At 40.7% G+C, this 25,118-nt stretch overlaps 1 protein-coding gene across 2 annotated transcripts in view; it reads left to right on the top strand.

The window, feature by feature from the left end:
* The window catches only part of FOCAD (focadhesin), a 305,222-nt gene extending 280,402 nt beyond the window's left edge, over positions 1-24,820 (top strand). For both annotated transcript variants that reach the window (XM_069576651.1, XM_069576652.1), the window contains exons 36-44: positions 5,036-5,164; positions 7,304-7,419; positions 10,762-11,022; positions 11,679-11,768; positions 15,089-15,266; positions 18,041-18,138; positions 19,584-19,835; positions 22,079-22,154; positions 24,437-24,820. In XM_069576651.1, coding sequence (XP_069432752.1) covers positions 5,036-5,164; positions 7,304-7,419; positions 10,762-11,022; positions 11,679-11,768; positions 15,089-15,266; positions 18,041-18,138; positions 19,584-19,835; positions 22,079-22,154; positions 24,437-24,510 — 1,274 coding nt within the window. In that variant the 3' untranslated portion in view covers positions 24,511-24,820. The remainder of the gene's footprint in view (positions 1-5,035; positions 5,165-7,303; positions 7,420-10,761; positions 11,023-11,678; positions 11,769-15,088; positions 15,267-18,040; positions 18,139-19,583; positions 19,836-22,078; positions 22,155-24,436) is intronic.
* Positions 24,821-25,118: the final 298 nt, after the last annotated feature.

Raw genomic sequence — 25,118 nt, forward strand, 5'->3', positions numbered from 1 at the left:
GTCGGATACAACTGAGCGACTTGACTTTCACTTTTCACTTTCATGCATTGGAGAAGGAAATGGCAACCCACTCCAGTGTTCTTGCCTGGAGAATCCCAGGGACGGTGGAGCCTGGTGGGCTGCGGTCTATGGGATTGCACAGAGTCCACATGACTGAAGCGACTTAGCAGCAGCAGCTTCATTATTTGCATGTGAATATCCAGTCATCCCAGCAGTGTTTGTTGAAGAGACACCTTCTTTCTTCTATTGAGCGGTCTTAGCACCCTTGTCAAAAATCAATTAACCATAAATGTTTGGGTTTATTTCTGGCCTCCCAATTCATTTTTAATATATGTCTAACCTTAGATTTGCCAGTACCACACTGTTTTGATTACTGTAGCTGTGTGGTAAGTTTTGAAATTGGTATGTGTGTGAGTCCTTTAAGTTTTTCTTTTTTGAAATTGTTTTGACTATTTGGGCCCCCTTTGCAATCTCATATAAATTTGACAATCAGCTTTTCCATTTCTGAAAAAAAAAAAAAGTTGTTGAAATCTTATAAGTATTGAGTCTGTAGACAGCTTTCATCTAGGTTATCAAATTTGTTGGCATAGGACTTGTCTACATAGAGCCTCCAGCATTTCACGAAAGGTGGTCCAGACTTTCCCGCCGCAGCACTGTTCAAGCAGCATTCTCCACTGAGTTTCTGCTCAGATAAGCCACGACTCCCTGTATTCATCTGTTTGTCTCTTTGGTTTTGGAGACAGCATCTTGCCCTGTGCTTTTCCCTTTCTTAAGGATCCAAGAGAGTTGTTGATTCTTCAGTCTGTTTAGCTTTTTACATTTATAATAGAGTGGTAATTGCCAAGCTCTTACATGTAGAACTGAAAACCAAAAGTCCCCCCTTTTTTAACTTTTTTAAAGTATAAAAAACATAAAATTTACCATCATAACCATTTTTAAGAATACATTTATATAGGGTTACACTATATTCACATCATTGTGAAACTAATCTCTGGAATGTTTTTATCTTGCAAAACTGAAACTCTGTACCCATTAAGCAAGAACTACCCTTTCTTCCTTTCCTGATCCTGGTAACCACCATTGTACCCTCCCTATCTGTTAATTTGACTATTCTACTTGCTGGATTTAAGTGGAATCATAGCAGTTGGAAGAAAAGCAATGATCAACCTAGACACCATATTAAAAAGCAGAGACATTACTTTGCCAACCAAGGTCCATCTAGTCAAAGCCATGGATTTCCAGTAGTCATGTATGGATGTGAAAGTTAAAAGCTGAGCACCAAAGAATTGATGCTTTTGAACTGTGGTGTTTGAAAGGAATGGGCTTCCCTGATAGCTTCCCTGATTCCCAGTTGGTAAAGAATCTGATTATATTGCGAGAGACCTGGATTGGGAAGATCCCCTGGAGAAGGGAAAGGCTACCCACTCCAGTATTCTGACCTAGGAATTCCATACAGTTCATGGGGTTCCAAAGAGTCGGACACAACTGAGCAACTTTCACTTTCACTCCATGTTTTTCACTTGGAGAAGACTCTTGAGAGTCCCTTGGGCTGCAAGGAGATCAAACCAGTCAATCCTTAAGGAAATCGGTACTAAATATTCATTGCAAGGACTGAGGCTGATGCTGAAGCTCCAATACTTTGGCCACCTGAGGCGAAGAACTGGCTCATTGGAAAAGACCCTGATGATGGGAAACATTGAAGGCAGGAGGAGAAGGGGACGACAGAGGATGAGATGGTTGGATGGCATCACCGACTCCTTGGACATGAGTTTGAGCAAGCTCCAGGAGTTGGTGATGGACAGGGAAGCCTGGCGTGCTGCAGTCCATGGGGTCACAAAGAGTCGGACACGACTGAGCAACTGAACTGATACAGCATTTGTCTTATTGCAACTGGTTTATCTCACTTAGCATAGGGTCCTCAAAGTTGAGGACACATTGTAGCATATAACAGCATTCCTTTTCAAAGTTGAATACTATTCTACTGTATGTATATATCACATTTTGTTTATACACTTATCCATCAGTGGACATTTGGGTTGCTCTTGGCTATTGTGAATAGTACGAATATAAGCATACAAATGTCTCTTTGAAAGTCTACTTTGTATTTTGGAAGTGGGATTGCTACGTAGGTCTATTTTAATTTTCTGAGAAGTCATCTTACTGTTTTCCATCATGGTTCTTTTGTTTTATAATCCCACCAAAAGCATATAAGGGTTCTAGTTTCCTCACATTCTTGCCAACACTTGGTATTTTTTTCTTTTCATTCTTTTTTTTCCCAAATAGTAGCCATCCTAATATGTATAAGGTGATATTGTGGTTTTGCTTTGCATTTTTGATGACTAGTAATGTTGAGCATCTTTTCATATCTCTTTTGGCCATTTGTGTACCATCTTTGGGAAAATGTCTATTCAAACTCTGTCCATTTTTGTATGTTTCTCTTTTTCCCTGTGCTTCTCATTTCTTCATTGTGTGACCTTTTGTTGATCTGTTTCTGGTTCTGCTTCTCCCAGTTTTTCAACTTCTACTAATTGTTCCACGTTTCTTGCTGATTATGCATACACCACCTGCTTCTCTAGGCTCCTTTTGTAGCTAGTTTTCCTTCGCTGACTGCCCCACCTCTGTTTCTCACTTTTCCAGGGTCTGCTGATTCTGCTGCTTTTTCTACCTTAGCTTCTCCTTTTCCCATGCCTTTCCTTTATACAGCTGGTTTTCTTTTTGTTGACACTGTCCCCACTTCTGTTTCTCCACTTCTCATGGTCTGCTGATTCTGCTGCTTATCCTGCCTCTGCTTCTTTTGCCTGTGTTTCTCCTTTTCCCAGGCTTCTCCTTTCAGCAGCTGTTTCTCTTTTGGTGGCTCTACCACCACTTCTGCTTTCCCACTTTTCATCGTCTACTGATTCTGAATCTTCTGCCTCTGCTTCTCCCTTCTCCTGCACTCCTCCTTTCCCGTGCTTCTCCTTTCGGCAGCTGTTTCCGTTTTTGCTGACTCTGTCCCCTCTTCTGCTTTCCCACTTTTCATGGTCTGCTGATTCGCTGCTCATTCTGCCTCTGCTTCTCCTTTCCCGTGCTTCTCCTTTCAGCAGCTATTTCTCTTTTTGCTGACTCTGTCCCCTCTCCGGCTTTCCCACTTTTTGTGGTCTGCCGATTCTACTGCTTGTTCCGCCTCTGCTTCTTCTATTGCCTCTGCTTCTCCTTTCGGCAGCTGTTTCCGTTTTTGCTGACTCTGTCCCCTCTTCTGCTTTCCCAGTTTTCACGGTCTGCTGATTCTGCTGCTTGTTCTGCCGCTGCTTCTCCTGTCTCCTGCGCTTCTCCTTTCCCATGCTTCTTTCGGCAGCTGTTTCTCTTTTTGCTGACTCTGTCCCCACTTCTGCTTTCCCACTTCTCATGTTCTGCTGATTCTGATGTGTGTTCTGCCTCTGCTTCTCCTTTTCCCGTGCTTCTCCTTTCAGCAGCTGTTTCTCTTTTTGCTGACTCTGTCCCCACTTCTGCTTTCCCAGTTTTCATGGTCTCCTGATTCTGCTGCTTATTCTGCTTCTGCTTCTCCTTTTCCTGTGCTTCTCCTTTCGGCAGCTGTTTCCGTTTTTGCTGACTCTCTCCCCTCTTCTGCTTTCCCACTCTTCATGGTCTGTTAATTCTGATGCTTGTTCTGTCTCTGCTTCTCCTTTCTCCTGCACTTCTCCTTTCCCATGCTTCTCCTTTCGGCAGCTGTTTCTCTTTTTGCTGACTCTGTCCCCACTTCTGCTTTCCCACTTTTCATGGTCTGTTAATTCTGATGCTTGTTCTGCCGCTGCTTCTCCTTTCTCCTGCGCTTCTCCTTTCCCGTGCTTCTCCTTTCAGCAGCTGTTTCTCTTTTTGCTGACTCTGTTCCCTCTTCTGCTTTCCCCACTTTTCATGGTCTGCTGAGTCTGCTGCTTGTTCTGACTCTGCTTCTCCTTTTCCCATGCTCCTCTTTCAGCAGCTGTTTCTCCTTTGCTGACTCTATGCCCACTTCTGCTTTCCCACTTTTCAGATTCTGCTGATTTAGCTGCATTCTTGCCTCTGCTTCTCCTTTCTCTTGCACTTTTCCTTTTCCCACACTTCTTTCTGTAGCTGTTTTTCCTCTTGCTGGCCCTGTCCCCGTCCTGGCTTTCCCCTTTTCAGTGTCTGCTGCTGCTTTGTCTTCTGAGTCCACCCCTGCTTCTTTCCCCCCCCCCTTTCGTTAATTCCGCTTCTCTTTGTGCTAATGCTGATTTGCCTTCTGCTGCCTATATTGATCCTGCTGCTGCTTTTACTTCTCCTTCTTGGTCTCCTGGTTTTTCATACATCATTTCTGACCTCCTTGTAACTTCACTTCATGATTCTCACTGGCTACTCCAACCTTGGCTTTAATTTATGGCTCCACTCAAAACTGCTAGAGCATCTGATTTTTTCAATTTCAAATTACCTCCCACCTGAAAAAAAATATTTTTTTTAGAGACTATATCACTAAAGTCATGGTGCTGTGTCTTAAGTAGCTGGTTAAACTATGGATTAGCTATTTTGTTATGTTCACCTGTGGAGCTGTCAGCCACAGCACAAGCTGAGGAGAAGCAGCAGCGAAGAGTGCATGGGACAGAGTGGAACCATTTAGAGCCACAGGGACTGAAGTAACCCTTATCCTGAGAAGGGGATAGACCTGAGTGGCAGTAATTATCTCCTCTTCTGGAAGTAGATTAAAGAATGAGTCAGAGATAAAGCAGTAACATAGAATAAGTTACTCTTTTTAGGAAATTCAATGAAAAGATATGCGAGAGCACGGAAGAGAGTTAATTAGCAATGTGGAACATTCGTATCCAGACAAGAAGGAAAGACTGGAAACAAATAAGAGAAAGGAGAATGGAGGGAGCAAAGTTTGTAGCAAGTGGGATTGACTTGAAGGGCACAGAATTGAAAGGTTGAACACAGCTGAAGCTGTGATACCAAATCCTTTGAAATAAGTAAAAGGAGGGCAAGTTGGCATCTTTCACTTTCACGATGCTATTGAGGTGTTTTATTATTTTTTTCCTTTCTGTTGCAGGTCCTGAATCTGTGCCCCCTTCCCTTCTCAAAGTTGTGATGAAACCCATAGCAACTGTTGGAGAAAACCACCAGTATCCTCCTGTGAACTGGGCTGCTCTCCTCTCTCCACTTATGAGGCTAAACTTTGGTAAATAGCACATGTTCTTTGGTCTTCAGACTCTGCTTTTAGGTTGTGACCTGAATAGAAAATGAGATTTTTTGGTCACAATTGATAGTGACTGAATGGACCTCTGGGAATGTAAGGTTTGTCTTCTTGGGTGGGACAGCTGGGTTACTTCATTGAGTCACTTTTTAAATAGCTGAGGAGGAGGAGGAGGTTTGAAAAAATATACCAGATGCACTCATCAAAACAGTACTTGGCTGAGATGTGCACTTTGCTGGGTATGCAGGGTAGATCACGAGAGCCTGATTTGATGGTGATCAGGCTGCACTCGCAGAACTCCAGGTTTCAGTGAAATGCCCTATGGGATGCTGTAATTAGTTTTCTGTTGCTGCCATAACAAATTACCACAGACGTAGTGGCCTGAAACTATACAGAGTTATTATCTTACAGTTCTGTAAGTCAGAAGTCCAGCATAGTTCTCACTTCACTAAGATCAGGGTATCAGCAGAACAACATTCCTTCCTTTGTTGCCCAGGGGAGTGATGCGGCTTGAATGTTTGTGTTCCCTGAAAATGCATATGTTGAGATCCTAACCCTCAGTGTGATGGTATTAGGGGGTGGGTCCTTCAAGGGCAGTTAGGTCATGAGGAACCCTCATGAATGGAATTAGTGTCCTTCTCAAAGAGGTCCACAGAACTCCTCAGTCCACACTGTGAAGACAGGAAGAGGCCAGCAGACTGCAGCTCAAAAGGGCTCTCACCAGACACCCAACCATGTTGACACCCTGATCTTGGACTTCCAGCCACCAGGACTGTGAGAAATAGGTCTCTGTTGTTTATAAACCACCCAGTCTGTAGTGTTTTGTTACAGCAGCCCAGACAGACTGAGATGGGGAGAACCCATTCCCCTCCCTTTCCCAGCTTCTAGGGGATGCCCACTCCATGGCTTGTGGCTCCCTTTCTTGCTCTTCAAAGCAAGCAGCAGGGGGCTAAAGAATCCTCATGCTGTCGTCTTTCTGATCCTCTGAAGGCAGGAAAGGTCTTCCATTTGTAAGGATTCATGTGATTAATGGGTCCATTTGAATAATCCAGGATAATCTCCCCATCTCAAGGTCTTTAACCTTAATCACATCTGCAAAGTTCCTTTGCCAAGCAAGGGAACATATTCACAAATTCCAGAGGTTAGATGCAGACAGATTATTCTGTTTATCCCGGGTACTCTGTGGTGAGAGGTAAAGGGAATGCACACCTCTGTTTGTCCAAAGCAAATTCTGTGATGGAGCTAGCATATTAGCATATGGAAATTTAGCTTCATATATCAATATTTGTGCCCCCAACTCCAAAAAAGAGGGAGCGAGGACAACGTTAACAGTGCTATAAATTATGGATGTATATATATGTGTGTGTATTTGTATGAGTCCTCTATTATTTACAGTAGGTGCTTTCTTACATATGATATACAAAAATATCTTTTTGTATACTATAATTTATGTGCAATTTACGGGATAATCAAAGATGATTTTAACTAAACACAGTTTTTCATTTGAATGCTTTCATTTGAACCTAATCCTATGTAAGATATGGTGTCACCATACTATATATCCAGAGATTTCATTTGAAAACTATGTTCCCCTGCCCCTCCCCACTTTTATGTGCTATGTTGAAGATGTTGGTATTTTAGTAAAAAGAAGAAAAGGCCTGGTTAGGAAGATGTATCTGCAGATGGGGATCAGGCTTTAAAAAGACTGGATCATTAGAGAATGTGACCTCTTTAAATCCTTCCAGATCTGGATTTGTCTATGTGCTGATTGCAAGGTGGAGAGGAGAGAAAAAACAAAAATGAGATTTTTAGCTAGAATTTTCTCAAGTTTTTAATAGCATTTGAGTCTTTAGGTTTGTCTGGACATTGTAAGAGAAATTTGCCAAGCTAGTTCAAGATCCTTACCAGTTACAGATAAGATCCTTACCAGATACATTCATTTGTTTCACAACTAAAAACGTCTCTTGAAATACCTTATGGTTTGCTGAAGTTCCATTACCATTAGACATCATACAAGAGTTCTTTTACCTTTAGCTGTATTACTGGGGACACTGAAACCTAAACATGAGTTACAAGAGGCACCTACCTACATTACAGATATTCTTCCCCCTTCTTCTCTTTCAGGTGATGAGATTCAGCAACTGTGTCTTGAAATTATGGTGACTCAGGCACAGTCCTCCCAGAATGTCACTGCACTGTTGGGAATGTGGGTGATGCCACCTCTGATCCATGGTCTGAGTGTAAGTAGTAATAAAGGGTGTTGAGCAACAGGAGGGTATAGTTGTTGTGGGGGAGACCAACATTCCTTTGGGTGTGAGTTCTCAAAGTCAAGAGTGGACATGTGGGCTCTCACAAGGAGTGAGCAGTTGACAGTAGCTGGCCAGGAGACTGGAAAATTGTGGGACTTGAAACTCTGCCGTAACCATCACCATGTATGCTTTCGACTTTTCCTGCTTTTCATGTTTATTACAAGAAAAAGGGAAAATGATGATCAGAGATATTCAAGTTCCTTTCTCTCAGGACCACACAGGTAGAAAGCTGTAGAGTTACTGGAACCTGGGTTTATTTGTTTATATGATCTACATAATCATTACAGCAGGGATTAAAAGAAAGGCAAATCCACATGCTTTGGATAAACAATCCCTCATCCCTCCCTTTCACAGAAAGGCAGCAATTAAGGTGAGCCTTGAAAGCTTGGTAGGATCTTATTAGGGATCAAATTAGAGACCCCAGAGGGTGTGCGTGGGAGGGTGTAGGGGGAGAGAGTAGGACATTTCTGTCCATAGGTGTTCCGCTGGAGTAAAGTGCTGAGGAAGACGTGATCCAGCCTAGTCTTTGTGACAGAAGTGGCAGCAGCTTCCAGGGTATACACTAAGGGTAGGTAGGAAGAATGGGGTAAGATTATTTAAAGATACGAAATAAGCAAAGATGTATCATTTCGGTTACATTTCAAGTTAGGACAGAAAAAGCATATTCCACGATTCCTTAGAGGTTCACCAATTGATTATGAGCTAAATGATCTCCTTTTTTTTAATTCTTCTATTGCTGGAGGCTTTAATTCTTTGAGAATGGTGAAAAGCTCTCTTATTATTTCATCTTTTTTTATGTATATAATCATCTTTATTGTAATTCATGAGTGCATTAAAAACTGATATGGATCTCTTTATTAACACATGTAGATTCTCATGGGCATCTGCTTTTTACTTTTACTTGAGAATAGTAAAAGGGGTCAATATCTTAGTATCATTACATCAAGTGCTCAACTCCTGGAAGCCTGGGAGGCTCTCTTAGGGTTTCCAGATCACTAAGCTGTCTGCTGAACTGCCCACACTCAAGTGTCTTCTGGAATTCCGTATAAATTTCAATAGGCACCTGGGCAACAGAATACTCTGTTACTTTGCTTGTTTTTAAGGTGCATTTCCAGGGCTAAACATTGTGCCCAAACATTTTCAAATTGCCCTGGCTAATCTTCCAAGTAGTCTGTTACTCACTTTACTAATCTCCCTGCCAGATTAAGAACCCCAAAGCTTTGTTAACCACAAAAAAGTTAGGCAAGGCTCCTCTTCTCTTCCCGGGTCAAATTATTTGAAATCCCAAAAGAATGCTAGTATCAAAAGTGGAGGACAGTAGTCTTTCCTGAAAAAGCCCTTGTCTTTTGACTTTAGTCTCTACTCTCTTGTTTTTATTTTTAAAAAAACTTTTCCTACATCTCCTAATTCTTCTTAATTTAAGGGCAGTGTCATTGACATCTGTAGCTGCTGTGACCTGTCTGCTCCAAGCAGCTCCCATCTAGCTGCCATTTAATGAGCACTTGTTACGTTCCTCCTGCTGGTAAGCACTCAGTGAACACTGTCAGTCATCAGATTTAATCTCTCTTCAACCCTGACAGGGACTTTCCAAGTGGCACTAGTGGTAGAGAATCCACCTGCCAGTGCAGGAGATGAAAGAGACATGGGTTTGATCCCTGGGTCGGGAAGATCCCCTGGAGAAGGGCATGGCTATCCACTCCAGTATGCTTGCCTGGAGAATTCCATGGACAGAGAGGCTTGGCAGGCTACAGTCCATGGGGTCGCAAAAGAGTTGGACGCGACTGAGCACGCATGCATATGTACAACCCTGATAGGCTAATCTTTTTACCGCTCTATTGAGTTATAATTTATATTCCATAAAATATGGCTATTTAAGTATATAATTTTAATGAGTCTTAGTACATTTATACATTTTCATCCACCATCAATAGCATTTCCACCACCCCCAAAAAATTCCATTGTGCCTACTTATAGTTAATCCCCACTCCCAATCTCAGACCCAGGCTACCATTGATCTTCTTTTGGTCTCTATAATTTTGTTACTTTAAAGAACTTTCATATAAATTTACATTTCATATAAATTTTAGAAATTCTTTGGAATGGAATCGTACAATATGAAAACTTTTGTGTCTCACTTATTTCACCTCTGAGAAGTAGATTTTTTTTTTATTATTTCGATTTTACAGGTTGATAAACTGAGGCAAGTAGAGGTTAAGCAAAGGTTATATAGCTCATCAATGGAAACACTGGCTGACTCAAAAGCCTGTGCTTTCAACACTGTTCTATTAATGCTTCCTTCCTTTTAAATCATCTATAATTCTAACTGCCTGTTTTCTTGAGCTCAGATATTTTTCTAGGCTTTAGTTATCCCTCCATTTCTCCTTTAAATCTGTCCTTTTTTTTTTTTTAATATTCATCTTTGATTAGGAACCTTTCTTATTATCTTTGTTAATTAACAAATTGTAAATTCATTTTTTAATTATGTACCTTCTCATTTAAAAAAAAGATCTGAAATGGCATGTTCTTTAATGTGAAATATTGTGTAACTCATGCAGCTACATTGATCTTTTTAGAAATTTACCGATTTTTGTCAGATTTTATTTTATAAAACACTTCTTTCAGACTTGCTGCTCCTTTAGTATCATACTTAACGTTTACTAAGAATTTTTGAAGCCTGCTTCCTTACAGTCTAGGGCTCATAGCTATCATTACTGTGCCCCTTCTTAGCTATCCTGAACTCTAAGACACTGTGGTCAGTTTCACATGCATGACTGGTTCTTCTTGGCTCAGAATTGGCCCCAGAACTCCTGTTCCCCTGATTATTTTCTCATGCTTTCTCAGAAGAAGAAATGAATAATATCAAATATTCTGTTTAGCCAATTTCCAGCAGTCAAGCCTTCATCTCCAGTAGCTTTTCTGGCTAGCAAATGTGACCTTTTAAGACTGAATAGCAACTGTCATGTACTTTGAGAAGTAGCATTTTATTCCCCTCACTGGAAAGACCCAAGATTTGAGATGAGTAGTTCACAGATGGATTGGCAGATACCGTATATCCACACAGGCACCCTAGATCAGAAGTCACTGAAGCAGCTAACATCACAGTCATTGGTGGTCCATTTGCCCATGAAGCTGTGGGGAAATGAGGGTTTAGGAAGCAACCTGAACCTTTTAAAATTTCATTTTACCCTCCGACACGGTGATGACCTAGAGGTTTTGAGCATTACAAACCCGGACTTGCCTGTTTACATCTGACCTCTTTGGTTTCTCTTTCAGCTGAATATCAAGAAATACCTTCTCCTATCTGTGCCTTCATGGATAAAACATGTCTCTGATGAACAGATCGTGGGTTTTGTTGAAAGCTTAATGGTGGCAGTTTTTAAAGCAGCTTCCCCACTCTCCAGTCCTGAGTTACGCCCAAGTGCCTTACAGGGCCTGAGTCAGGCCATGAAACTGCCCAGCCCTTCCCACCACCTCTGGAGTCTGCTCAGCGAGGCTACTAGGAAAATTTTTGACCTCCTGCCAAATAAGATTCGGGTGAGGAACAAAAATATTTGCATTCCTGACAATTTGTGTTTGGGATTTTTTAAAGCCTTTTTGGCAAAGCAGGGAGGTATATGTTTTTAAGAATGTGGTGGGAAGACTAGCAAGAAATAACCACATTCTTCACTAAGAATGTTTGCTTCCAAAATCTAAATTGAGGTTGAAAATTTAGAAACAAAGTTTTGAGCATGCCTTGAAGCAGGTTAACCAGTGTAGCACCAGGAAATTTGTTCTCAGGTCTTTTACCAAATGCCTGTAGAAGATGAGCAAGTTCAGAAACCCTTACACCTGAGGAATCTTTGGGCGTATTGTCCAACACACTTAATATTTGCATCAGGTGACTTAATACTAGCTTTGCCCCTCCCCCAACAGACTTCTGAAATGTAGTTGTACAAAGAAGTAGAAAATCCATCGAGAATGATGGGTTCTGATCAGGAGGGAAAAGTACAGCCAAGCAAAATACACCAAATAACAGGAAAGATGCTTCCTAAATGATAAAAAGTTGGCCACGAGTTGTGGCTTGGTTAAAATTAAAATCTCATCAGCTGCTGTTCATGGAGATAAGCAAAGCTAAAGATTTGTCAGAGCAGTGAGAAAACAGGTGTTATCTTACACTGTATTTTGACGTGCTTGGGATTTTTCTTTACCAGAGAAATGATCTAGAGCTGTATATCAGCGTAGCAAAGTGCCTCTCGGAAATGACCGATGATGAAGCCAATCGGATTGCCCAGATTACCGAGGTAATAACATATCCATGTGTTTTTCCATTATTGAGATGGGTATTACAGTTGATATGGTTATAGTGTCCTTTTGGCTGAAGTTCACTTTGTTTCATATTTGTTAGTTACTGGCCAATTTCAGGAAACTCTCTCTTTCACTGTGGGGTCTCATGTCCAGCCTAGTACGGTTGGCTATGCAGTAGTATAAATGGGTAGATGAATGAATAACTTTTTTTTTCAACTGGAACATAGTTCCTTTACGTTGTTGTGCTAGTTTCTGTTGTACAGAGAAATAAATCAGTTGTGTACCTGCATCCACTCTATTTTGGATTTCCTTCCCATTTAGGGACCACAGAGCATCAAGTAGAATTCCTTGTGCTATAGAGTAGGTTCTCATAAGTTATCTGTTTTATTCACGCTAGTGTACATATGTCAATCCCAGTTTCCCAGTTCATCTGGCCTCCCCATTCCCTTCTCTGTGTCCATACATTTGTTCTCTATTTCTGCCTTGCAAACAGATTCAGCTGTACTGTTTTTCTAGATTCCACATATATGCATTAATATGCGGTATTTTTCTCCTTCTGATTCACTTCACTGTGTATGACAGTCTCTGGTCCATCCACATCTCTACAAATGACCCAGTTTCATTCCTTTTTAGGCTGAGTAATATATATTCCATTGTATATATGTAGTAGTATAAATGGACAGATGAATGATAACTTTTTAACCTAATTAATCGCACTTTATCAAGAACATTTTAGTGTTCCCTATGGGTAAAAAGCATTAGTCACTCAGTTGTGTCTAACTCTTTAAAACCCCATGGACTGTAGCCTCTGTCCATTGAATCCTCCAGAAAGATCCCCTGGAGAAATGGCTACCCACCCAGTGTTCCTGACTGGTGAATTCCAAGGACAGAGAAGCCTGGCAGGCTACATACAGACCATGGGCTTGCAGAGTCGGACATGACTGAGCAACTAAGCACAGCACAGCCCACGCAATTTAAAAGGAAATGCTTGAGAGAATGCACTCGGGCACCTCACTGCTCGGGTGTGAAATCCAGTCTCTAATTTACTAGCAATGTGACCTTGGTTAAGTGTCATATTCTCTCTCTACCTCGGTTTCTTGATCTATAAAAGGGAAATAATAGCACATACCTATTAGTGTCGGTTTGAGAGTTAAACGACTTAATCCATGTTAAGTTTTGGAAAAGTGCCTGACCCAAGGCAAGTATTCAGTAATAACATTATCATAATTATTACATTCGTGTAATGTATTATATCTTGTTATTATATTCAGGTTGTATAGTTGGAAGTTAACATAATTTACTTTGTGGTACCTAAAGCTCAAAGTGGCTATGTTACTCACTTGCATTTCTAAAGTGCTGTTCAGAACATTGTCACTAGAACATTCTAAATTGTGTTCTGATGTCCCCCCAAGAGTATGTGTTCTGCTGAGCCCTCTGTTTTTCTATTCATTTGTAGAAAGAACAGAGATAAGAAAGTACAGGTGAAGAGCTGAGACTCCTTGGGTTTCAGTTCTTACTCTATGGCGTTAAGCAAGTTTCCTAACTTCTGTGCTTCAGTCTCCTCATCTGTAAAGGAGGTGATAATAGTAATGTATTGCTCAGTGTTACTACGAGAATGAAATGATTGATACAGTGGTCCTCAAACGTTTTGGTCTCAGGGCCATTTTACTGTCTTAAAAATTATCAAGGACTTCAAAGAGCTTTTGTTTATGTGGGTTCTATCTGTCAATGTTTACCATGTTAGAAATTAAAACTAGAAAGTTTTTAGAACATTTCTTAAAAGTAGTAATAAATCCATTGCATCTTAACATGGAAGAAAATTTTTTTTTCCAAAAAACAGGTTAGTTTAGAAAGTTAGAAAAGTGGCTTTGTCTTACATTTTGTAAGTCTCCTCAGTGTCTTCATAGAAGACAGCTGGATTTTCATGGCTGCTACTCCATTCAATCTGTTGTGATGTCGTTTTGGTGAAGTGTGTGAAGAAAACCCAGCCTCACACAGATACGAAGGTAGAATGGGAAAGAGTGTTAGTAGTCTTTTCAGATAACATGTGGATATCTTTCTTTGATATTGTACCAAAACTCACCAAGTGGTGGTTTCTTATAGGTTAGTTGCAGTGTGGAATCTGAAAGCAGGTCGGTGAACGTCACGTACTCTGTTACAATGAAATCCATTGGTCCATTGCACTATGGATCTTTTACTAATGCATGATTTTTTAAGATACACTTGCAAGATCTGTAAGATATATTGGTCATTTGAAAAATATTGAGTCGCTAAATTTTGAAAATCTTCCAAATGTTGGTACATTTCATTATAAACATCAAAACATCGTATTTGTCACTATTACAAATAGTGACAGCAACCTCATCAGAAAAGTCTTTTATGTATATATGTCTTACATGTATCTTGGGAAGCTGCCAAAGTCATAGTAGCAGATACAGATTTTCCAAAAATCTAATTTTCGCTTAAAAGCACACATTTTGTCATTGGCACTAATGGCTGTCAAGTATTTTCCTTGGAAATGGCAGTCTCACTTCCTTCACTTGTAAAAAATAATCAAATACTCAGTTTTCATAACCATCGTTTGTTTATCAGTCATTCTTTCAAGTAAATGGTCTCTGAAAAGAGTGGCTATTTCAGCTCACAACTCCCTCTCACAACTTTCTCCTTGAGATGACCATCACACTTGGGGGTGCAACACAAGAGCTTTATGCATGCTTCCCATTTGGTCATACAGAACATTACAAAGATGTATATTCAAGAGCAGAGGCTTAACAAAACTAGTAATTTTATTGCTTACAAGGATATTTTAAATGAAACTAGCTTTTTAAAAAATTGCCAGTGTCAGTACAAACTACAGTGAATATTACTCCTGTTTGGGGTCTATTATGAACATAGTTTGACCTCATAGACCCTCTTTTCCAAAAGGGTCTTGGGGTCCCAGAGGTCTGGGTACCAAACTTTGTGAAATGCCAAATTAACACAGGTTAAGTGCTTCAAATGTGCCTGGCACATTGTAAGTACTGTATTTGTTGGTTACCATTGTTATTATTTGTGTGTCTTTACTAAATACACACATCAGTTGACCCTTGAAATCATTGATGGTTTTTATGAGAAAACAAAAGGTGACATTACAACTGTCTATAGGTACATTTTAAGACAGCACACAGGCAGATAGGTTACACAGTGCAGGAAACAGTTTTAGCATTTGGAGTGGTAATCAGCTTCAAACTCACCCTTTCTCTTTTGCCCTTGCCCAAAGGTTCTGTAACAACTTCAGTTAATGTAATAGAAACTGAACAATTTGCTTTTTTTGCAGAGTAGCCTAGAAAAGGCTGCCTTTGTCAGGCTCTACTTGGTCTCTCAAGGACGATTCCCCTTGATGGGCTTGACTGATGTGCTCAGTGTTGCTGTCCAGCACCGTGAAAAAGACACGCTGGCCTGGATGACACTGCACAGCTTGTACCAGGCACGGATTGTGAGCCACGCCAACACCGGTAAGGGCAGCCAGGGAGCACATCGGGACAGACAAACATGCCTCCCATCTCTTTGAGGTTATCATTGTTTCCTCAACTTAAAAACTAGGTTAGGGCTTCTTGACACGGGTGAGGACTTGTTACCCCCAAATGAGCAGCACCATTACAGCTCACAGCATCAACTCTTCGGAGGTGCGAATAAATTCTGCTGGAGATTTGGATCTCATATTTGGCCCTCCAGGCCCACAGAGATATAAGCAGGTTTACCAGGTTGAATCTGCCTGCTCCTGTTTCTCAAACAGATGGATGCTAATGGATTCTTCCTGATGTTTGCATGAACATGGCGTTTGGGTGGTCATTTAACAAACGGAAAAAGAAAGCAGCAAGCACAAATTAAATAGTTATTCTAGAGAAGAACTTCTCAGGGGTGAGAAAAATAAAATCTGGACACCCTGAGTACATCCTCACGCCAGAAACTGCAGGCCTGAAGCTCTGCTAATGAATGGTGCAACTTTTAGGCCGTTTTAGACATTTATGCTGTAATAGTCATCTAAAGAGAGACTTCCCTCAACCCAGGGTCTGTGACAACTTGAAGGCGTGGGAGGGGGGAGGGGGTTAAGAAGGGAGGGGATAAATGTATACCAGTGGCTGATTCATGTTGATGTATGGCAAAGGTCAGCAAATATTGTAAAGCAGTTATCCTCCAGTTAAAAATTAATAGGAGGAAAAAAATAAATAGGGAGCGCCCTCATTTCTCCTCCATGCCTTTGGTCATATGCTTGTAATTTTCCAAATCTATGTTCAGGTTCTGATCAGACTGGATGTGACTAGAAGGCCCTTGTAAGCCATATTCCCCATCTCTTGTATTTTGAAGGCTATGAGAGAAGACTGACAAATGCAGTTTAAATACTGTTTGCAAGATTGTGTAGGAAATTTTGATTCTTCTTCCTTTTTGGCAACTGAGATAGTTGTCTCCTGTCCACCTTAGTGCATGCCCAAGGAAAAGTGAACCTGTGGTGAAAAATGAGATTTTTTTCACTCGACCTCAGAAGTGTATTTATCCGGTAGAAAACCAGTAGGTGTTCCCAATTAAGCATGAAGCTACATGAAAGAAACAAATAAATTTGATATTGCCTTTGGTTGTAACCAGCTGGCCTGCAAATTTAGTTTGAATTTTCAAATGGCAAGAGTAGAAAAGTGCTTCCTCCTTTTTTTTTTTTAATTAATCTTTTTTTCTTTTTTTGTCTTATTCACCTAATACTAGTGGTAGTTAACCTTTTTGGGGTCATAGATCATTTTCAGCCAGGGTGAAAATTCCCCTTCAATATGTGTGTGTAAGTACTGGCACAAACACAGTGCCATTTTCCTCTCATGCACTAAATTTTGAAGATCTCTCCAAGTAGTCTTTGCTTTGCTGGGAATCCTCATTTTTGAAAGGAAAAAATAATATTTATGTTAATGTTTGTTCTCTGTTGAGCCTACTACAGCTGGGTTTTGGTTTTGGCGCTTTTTTAAATGTCTTTAGGATAGGTATTCTGTATGATTTTGTCATAAATTGAGAACTTTAAGCAAGGGAGGACTATAAGAACAATTAATTATCAAAGATTTAACACTACTAACTCATGGGCATGCCCAGTTTCTCCCAGTGTTTAGTGTTGAGAAATTCCATTAAATGCATTTGACCATTTTATCAGGTTTGAAGAATAAATTTAGCTTTTAAAAATACAAACACATGAAAAGATGCTCAACATCACTCATTATTAGAGAAATGCAAATCAAAACCACAATGAGGTACCACTTCACACCAGTCAGAATGGCTGCGATCCAAAAATCTGCAAGCAATAAATGCTGGAGAGGGTGTGGAGAAAAGGGAACCCTCCTACACTGTTGGTGGGAATGCAAACTAGTACAGCCACTATGGAGAACAGTGTGGAGATTCCTTAAAAAATTGCAAATAGAACTACCTTATGACCCAGCAATCCCACTGCTGGGCATACACACCGAGGAAACCAGAATTGAAAGAGACACATGTACCCCAATGTTCATCGCAGCACTGTTTATAATAGCCAGGACATGGAAACAACCTAAATGTCCATCAGCAGATGAATGGATAAGAAAGCTGTGGTACATATACACAATGGAGTATTACTCAGCCGTTAAAAAGAATTCATTTGAATCAGTTCTGATGAGATGGATGAAACTGGAGCAGATTATACAGAGTGAAGTAAGCCAGAAAGAAAAACACCAATACAGTATACTAACACATATATATGGAATTTAGAAAGATGGCAATGACGACCCTGTATGCAAGACAGGAAAAAAGACACAGATGTGTATAATGGACCTTTGGACTCAGAGGGAGAGGGAGAGGGTGGGATGATTTGGGAGAATGGCATTCTAACATGCATACTATCATGTAAGAATTGAATCGCCAGTCTATGTCTGACGCAGGATACAGCATGCTTGGGGCTGGTGCATGGGGATGACCCAGAGAGATGTTATGGGGAGGGAGGTGGGAGGGGGGTTCATGTTTGCGAACGCATATAAGAATTAAAGATTTTAAAATTTTAAAAAAATAAAATAAAATAAAAATAAAGACCAAAATAAGGTCATCTGATGTGAACAGTATTAAAAAAAATCTCTTGAGTGAGAACAATCTCAGGTACCATAAGAGGACTTGTAGCTGTTGTATAGTCCTCAGCGGGTCTTTTGCTTTAGTTATGATAATTATTATTGATCTATCTTACACTGCAAAGAAAAACCATGGTCTGGTAATACATGTCCTTTTGTTTCAGGCGTGTTGAAGAGAATGGAGTGGCTCTTGGAACTGATGGGTTATATCAGAAATGTTGCTTACCAGTCAATGTATGTTCAGAACGTGGCTCTTGATGAGGTACAGTCTAGAGGAGTCATTTGTGGCTTTCTTAAAATACAGAGTATATTTAGTCTCCCAAAAGAGGAACATGTTGCTGCTTGCAGCTCTCTTTTCTCCCCTCATTTTTGGGAAACAAGGATGGCAATTCTCTGACATCACAGGAAATGGGTGTTCTTACCAGAATCTTGAAGATGCCCACAGCTGCCCTTTGAAAAATATTTTCAGCAGAACACCTCCCTTGACAGGCAGTACACAGAAGTTCTGGCTAGGGGGGGAATCTAGGGTCCTGTGTACTTGAGCTGGATCCCACAAAGACTGTGGGGTACAGGGCTCTAGCCTCCACCGTGGTCCAGAGCTTGGCTTTAAACACGTGGTTTGAAGGGGTTCCTGAAGTGTGTGCAAGTAATCTGTGTTTGTGCCAGTACTTACACGCACATATTGAAGGGGAATTTTCACCCCACCTGAAAATGATCTATGACCCAAAGAGGTTAACCATCACTAGTATTAGGTGAATAAGACCAGAAAAAAAAAAACATTAATGAAAAAAAATGAAGGAAGCACTTTCCTATTCTTGCCATTTTCTTGACTCAGCTGTGCATTTTTTCTTGTTGTTGTATTTTTCCATAGCCATGTTTCATAGATCTGCTGTTTACTTGTGTGAGTAAAATATGTGTAACCTGAGATATTGTTTGATATTCTGCCCAGCTTTTCTGCAGGGCTGTGTGTCTTTTTGAAATTTTTACTAATGAGATTAGGCATTTTAAGAGATTGAGGGGTACTTTTTAAGCTTTTTTTTTGAGCTTTCCTCTTATTTCCAAAGTTTATATTAACTTTCTCTGCTTTCTTACAAAAATCTTTTGAAACTTAGAAAATACAAATAAGCAGCAAGAATCATTTAAATCACAGTAATGCAGTAACTCAGAGGTAGCTCTTGTTATCACCATTTCTACATGTCTAGTCTACAAAATCTAAATGCATGGATTCTAAACAGATTTTTTAAATGCATATGGAAAGTCATATGTTGTTTCTGTTCAAAAACAGAATATACTATACATATTTTTTTAGTTTTGGCCACATGATAATAAACCTTAATATCCCTGTTCATATCTCTCTTAATTAATTTTTAAATCTCTTTGAAAACACCAAAACAGAGGAGGAATGTTTGGATCTCAGTATGATTAGGCATTCAATAAATTATGTTCCTCTTGAAATGTTAGAACAATAATAATGAAACTGCTGGGCCTTCTCTACTCACGAAAGAGGATCCTTCAAACCTTCTGAATTAAGCATAGAAATGGTTTGCTATCCCATCCAGTTCCTCTTCTGGGGTAGGGGTGGGGCAGGAGGAAGGCTTCGGCGAGGGGGAAGATAACATTTCCTCCCGATGAGAGCTGTATGTGTGAACATGTGTTACTTTGCACTGTTAAAGTCTGTGACCTAACCCTGTTTCTACTTTGCCGTAGGCTTTGGACTTCTTGTTGCTGATCTTTGCAGCCGCAGTGGTTGCATGGGCAGATCATGCTGCCCCTCTCCTCCTTGGCCTCAGTGCCAGTTGGTTACCATGGCATCAGGAAAATGGCCCAGCTGGGCCAGCATCAAGCTTACTTGGCAGGAGTCCATTACACAGGGTCACTCTGCAGGAGGCTCTCACTCTCCTTCCCAGTAGCATGCCTCTTCTGCTGCAGAAAGAGCCATGGAAGGAACAGACCCAGAAGGTGAGGCGGGCAGCCACCTGCTTTAGGGCAGGCAGCCGTTTTCTGTTCGGCAGCTTCTGCTGTAGAATTGCAGTGGGAGATAAGTGCAACCTGAGTCACACAACAGGCTTGCTTACTCAGTCTCAGATCTCAGCCAGATGCAGGGCCTCAGAGATTGAGGGTAGCTCAGGCTCAGGGTATCTGCTGACTGAAAACAACAGTGATAATGGCAACAACTTGCTTACAGTTAGGGCTGAGGTGGAGCTTGCGCTTGCCTTCATTTGTTGAAGACTTACGTGTTCTTGATCCTGGGGATAAAGGATGAGTAACTCTCTGAAAGCTCAAAATTTCATAGTGAAGACAGACAGGAAGGCAAGTTCAAAATTGCAAGATGGTACAATAAGGATGAGCCTCCCCAGTGGCTCTCAGTGTTAAAGAATCCACCTGCCAATGCAGGAGACCCAGGTTTGATCCCTGGGTTGGGAAGATCCCCTGGAGTAGGACATGGCAACCCACTCCAGTATTCTTCCCTGGAAAATTCCATGGGCAGAGTGGCCTGGTGGGCTGCAGTGGCCCTAGTGGGTCACAAAGAGTCGGACATGCCAGAGCATGCTCACACGTGGTAAGGATACAGTTGATGAGCAAGGGAGGGGGTGATCACCAATACACAGGCGGAAATCTTCCGGGGGGACTGTGAATCTGGAATGCCCACCTTTTACCATATTTAAGGCTCCCCACAGCTCATTCCATGTAGTAGCCACGTTCCAGGTGCTTCTGGCCTAGATACCTTGGGGAGATCTGTAAAGGCCTAATGTCATCACCTTTGCCCTCAGGAAAACACAAACTATAGGGAGTACCTTTGGTTTTTAATAGAGTTTCCCCAGGCTACTAGCTGTCCTGCAGAGCATTTGAAAATGAGGTGCATCCTATATTTCTCATTGCATGGCTCTAACCTGTCTTAAATTGTCAATTGAAGGATTTTTTTGAATCCCATTTAATTAAACTGGATCTTTATGAGGCTGAAAGCTTACAGCTAACTTTGTGGCTTACTTGTAAAATCTAAACCTGAGTCTTTAAAAATATTTCTGAACTGTGGACCCACAGTTCAGCCATGAACAACTCCATTGAACATCTCAAATAAAATCCCTTTGTTTTCTTAAACCTGATAAGCATTAGTGTTATTAACTCTAATTTTTTATTTTCTTTTGCACTTTAATTATTTCTGGTCTGGGACACCCTGTTCCTTTTGGACTACAGCATAGACATCTTGCATCTATTACGTATTTGTAGTACTTATTTACTTACCAGCAGGATATGATAAAACAAAATTGAGGAAAAGAAAATAAAGAAAAAATTTTAATTAAAGCAGGGAATTAGGAATATTTTTCTGTTTTCTTTTCAACCCACAGTCTATGTCCAAAATTAAAATGCCTAGTACTTATGACTGGTGTTTTTTAGTGAGTCAAGACAGGGAACATTCAGTCAATGAAATCACCCAGTATCTAATTCAAAAACAATTTTGGCTATACCTGGGAGATCAGTCAAACTCATGAGTATGTGGAGTTTCTACCTTGTTTGCAGGATTTATTTGCAGTTAACACGCTTGGGTCTACCTAGCAAATTGTCTTATGCCTTTTCTGTTGCATTTCAACTTGGCTTCATATCCATTTGGGCACAAAAACTATGCATAGCTACAGAAACATATTTTAGTAACAGGGGCTTACAGCTGATGTGTTTACCCATTTACTATCCACCTAGGATAGTAAATGCACACAGAACCAGGTGGCAGGCAGCATGGTGTGAAGGAGTGTGAGGCTTTGAAGCCAGGTGTACTTGGTTCAGATCTTGACTCTGCCAGTCATGGGGAGTGGACTTGGGCAAGGCTCTTACTCTTTCTGGGGCCTCTTAGAATGATGAGAGGCCCCATTCTATCTCTTAGAATGAGAGAGAATGTTCATGGCACACCAGAGGCTCTCTGGGCCCCTGTCTACTCCACTCTTAAGCTATAGTAAGTCCCAGGATAATCAGCAAAAGAAGGAGGTTTGACTTTGCTGGGTCATTTAACTGAGAGCTGTCTCCAACATTTCCATCTCTTGTGCCTGGTCACATCTCTTCACTCTCCCAGCCCAGGCAAGTATTATCTGGGGACTGTATTATCTGGGGACTGCTGTCCTGTTAGGCATATGTTCAGGTCCAAGGGTTTGAATGATGTCTTACCGATCCTCAGATTGTTTATCTGATACAATTCTTCATTTTCACTCTAGTTCATTGACTGGCTGTTCAGCATCATGGAAAGCCCTAAGGAAGGACTCTCAGCAAAATCCAAGGATCTTTTAAAAGGTATTACTTTCATCCTTTATACCCAGCATAGGTGAAAACCATCCAGTGTTGTCTGTACTGGAGAACAGCATCCTAGTGTATGCTGGCTCCTGAAAGGGTCATCTTGGTTCAATTTAGAGAAGCAATCTGAAGCTGTCACCAATGTGGCATTTTTGAATTCGAAAGTAGATTTAAAAAGAAGAGTTCCGTGGTCTTTAATTTTTATTTAAGTGTTTTTTAAATGTTTTCTTGTAATCATAAAATATGACTAAATAAAAATTAGAAAATTCAGAAAAGTAAAAAAGAATAAGCAAAGAGGAATCCAGAATCCCATTGCACAATAACAATTTTGATTATTTTTCCTGTTACCCCCTCTGTGTGTAAGTTTTAACATTGTTATAATCATAGCCAATTGAAAAATGTACATACATGCTCTGAGTACTGCCTTTTTTTACTTTAAAATTATTAAAAGCATTTTAACCTATTCTTACACTAGCTGCATAAGTGTTTTTCATGGCTGTATAGTATTTTTCCAGGGGAATTGGACATTTCCCATGCTTCCAGGCATTTAGATGGTTTTCATGTTTTTTATTGGAGAAGGAAATGCAACCCACTCCAATGTTCTTGCCTGGAGAATCCCAGGGACGGAGGAGCCTGGAGGGCTGTCGTCTATGGGGTCGCACAGAGTCGGGCATGACTGATGTGACTTAGCAGCAGCAGCGTGTTTTTTATACATCTCTATTGACTGTTAAACTATGACTGCAGGATCCACAAATATAAGCAGTCTTTCTGTGCAAATTACATATATGTTTTTACTGAAACCTCAAATGTCTTCTGGGTGCTGGTTCTGTGGTCCAAGACAGCTTGTACTGTCATCCACATCTTGGGACTTGGGGATCAGGATCCTCCCAGTGGCTGCCATTGATGCCCCTGACATGCTTTAAGTTACTGCACTGGAAAGTCTTACCTTGGGAAAGTTGCCTGTTGGCCTACTCTTGTGATAACTGACCATATTTTGCTTTAAGTATGGTGTATTGTATTGATTGCTTAACAAGCAAGAATTATCTAATGTATTGTTCTACCTCTAAAGTGGGTGGAAGGGCATGTGTAGGAAGGTGATTCTGATCAACCACAGAGCTTCACTGAGGATCAGAGCAGTGGTCTGACATATTTTCACTTGACCATTCCCAAGAAACTTGCTACTAGGACTTCCTCCACTTATTTCCCTTGGGGAGTTTAGACTCATTTTTAAGGGCCATGGGTCCATATAATACCATTGGTTGTTCCCAACATATGCTGTCTTAGGTCATGAAGATAACAGTTAATTCCAGTGAGAAATTGTTATTTGCGTCAAGGAAGTACATGTTCACTTGGTCATATATTCAAGGGCTTATTAGAGTCACACATAATTATTGTGTAACTCTGGCTTATCTTCATTCTCTCACACTATTATACTTCAAAAATATATCAAAATATTGATGATGCTGCTGCTGCTGCTGCTGCTGCTGCTGCTGCTGCTAAGTCGCTTCAGTCGTGTCCGACTCTGTGCAACCCCATAGACGGCAGCCCAACAGGCTCCCCCGTCCCTGGGATTCTCCAGGCAAGAACACTGGAGTGGGTTGCCATTTCCTTCTCCAGTGCATGAAAGTGAAAAGTGAAAGTGAAGTCTCTCAGTCATGTCCGACTCCCAGCGACCCCATGGACTGCAGCCCACCAGGCTCCTCCGTCCATGGGATTTTCCAGGCAAGAGTACTGGAGAGGGGTGCCATTGCCTTCTCCACAATATAGTGATGTTTATATTCATATTCTAAAATAAGATATATAATAAGTTACCTAGAGGGATTACACACAACTTCCTTACTTTAAATTGAGCCCATGAACCTAACTTCATTACAGGATCAGTTTGTTTACCTTTTAATAAGACATTTAGTGGAAAAGTTATATTCGTGTAGAAAAGTGCACAAGTAGATTTTTACAAAGGGAACATACCTATGTAGTCAGCACTCGGATTAAGAAAAAAAGCATCACCAGCACCCCAGAGGTCAGTTTGTTTTAATTTTGTGGAATTTCCCACTAGCTGGTTGCAAAGTAACTTAAAACAAACCTTTTCCTCAACCTTTACTAATGGTCTCTTCCATTAAAATTCTGTCTAAGGCATGATAGTAATTCTTATAGATTAGCCAAGCAGGAACAAGTCAAGTTCTGTTCTGACACCTTTTTTTTATCTAAATGATCTTTTCAAATGTAACTGCACCAAATGAAACAGTGTGCTTTTTTTTTTTTTTTTTTTTTGTCCCCTTTAGCTACCCTGCTGTCCTTGAGAGTTCTCCCAGAGTTTAAGAAGAAGGCTGTATGGACCAGAGCCTATGGTTGGTGAACAGCTTCACAGTAGCCAGCAGCATTCTCAGCTGGATGAGGAAAACCATATAGGCGGAAGGAATTTTTCAGAATTCGTGTCTGGGATTGCTGAGACATGATGCAGAGAGCTCAAGGGCATGAAAGGGTGGCCACACAACTCAGTTTGAACAGTGCATGCCCAGAGAGGTTGCTTCAGTACCCAGGCCAGTTGAGACTGAAATAAGAACTTGAATTTTATTTGGCTGAGATCAGTCTGAAGGTTTTCTTTTTTGAAAATTTGACTATATCATCTCCTCCCTGCTAAATTCTAGTAAAACAATCTTGTGAAATCTGTGCGTGTTGACTTTTGTTTTAAGGCAGGGTGGAAGTTTAGCTCACAAAATCCAACTATAGAGGTGACAGCGGAATCTGTTTCCCATGAAGTCTCTAGAGGATATTATTGACTCAATAAGTTAGACATGTTTTCTTATTCTTACTGCTAAAACACTCTTGGAACTGCTCTACATGCTTAAATAATAAGCATGGTGTTAACCATTGCTAAATCAGACCCAAAAGTGTTGGCTATAATTTTTTATGCTTGAGTCTCTTGAATGCAAGTGAAAGCTACCCAGTTCAGAATAAGAAAGG

The sequence above is a fragment of the Ovis canadensis genome, chromosome 2, assembly GCF_042477335.2.
Source record: "Ovis canadensis isolate MfBH-ARS-UI-01 breed Bighorn chromosome 2, ARS-UI_OviCan_v2, whole genome shotgun sequence".
Classification (NCBI taxonomy): domain Eukaryota; kingdom Metazoa; phylum Chordata; class Mammalia; order Artiodactyla; family Bovidae; genus Ovis; species Ovis canadensis.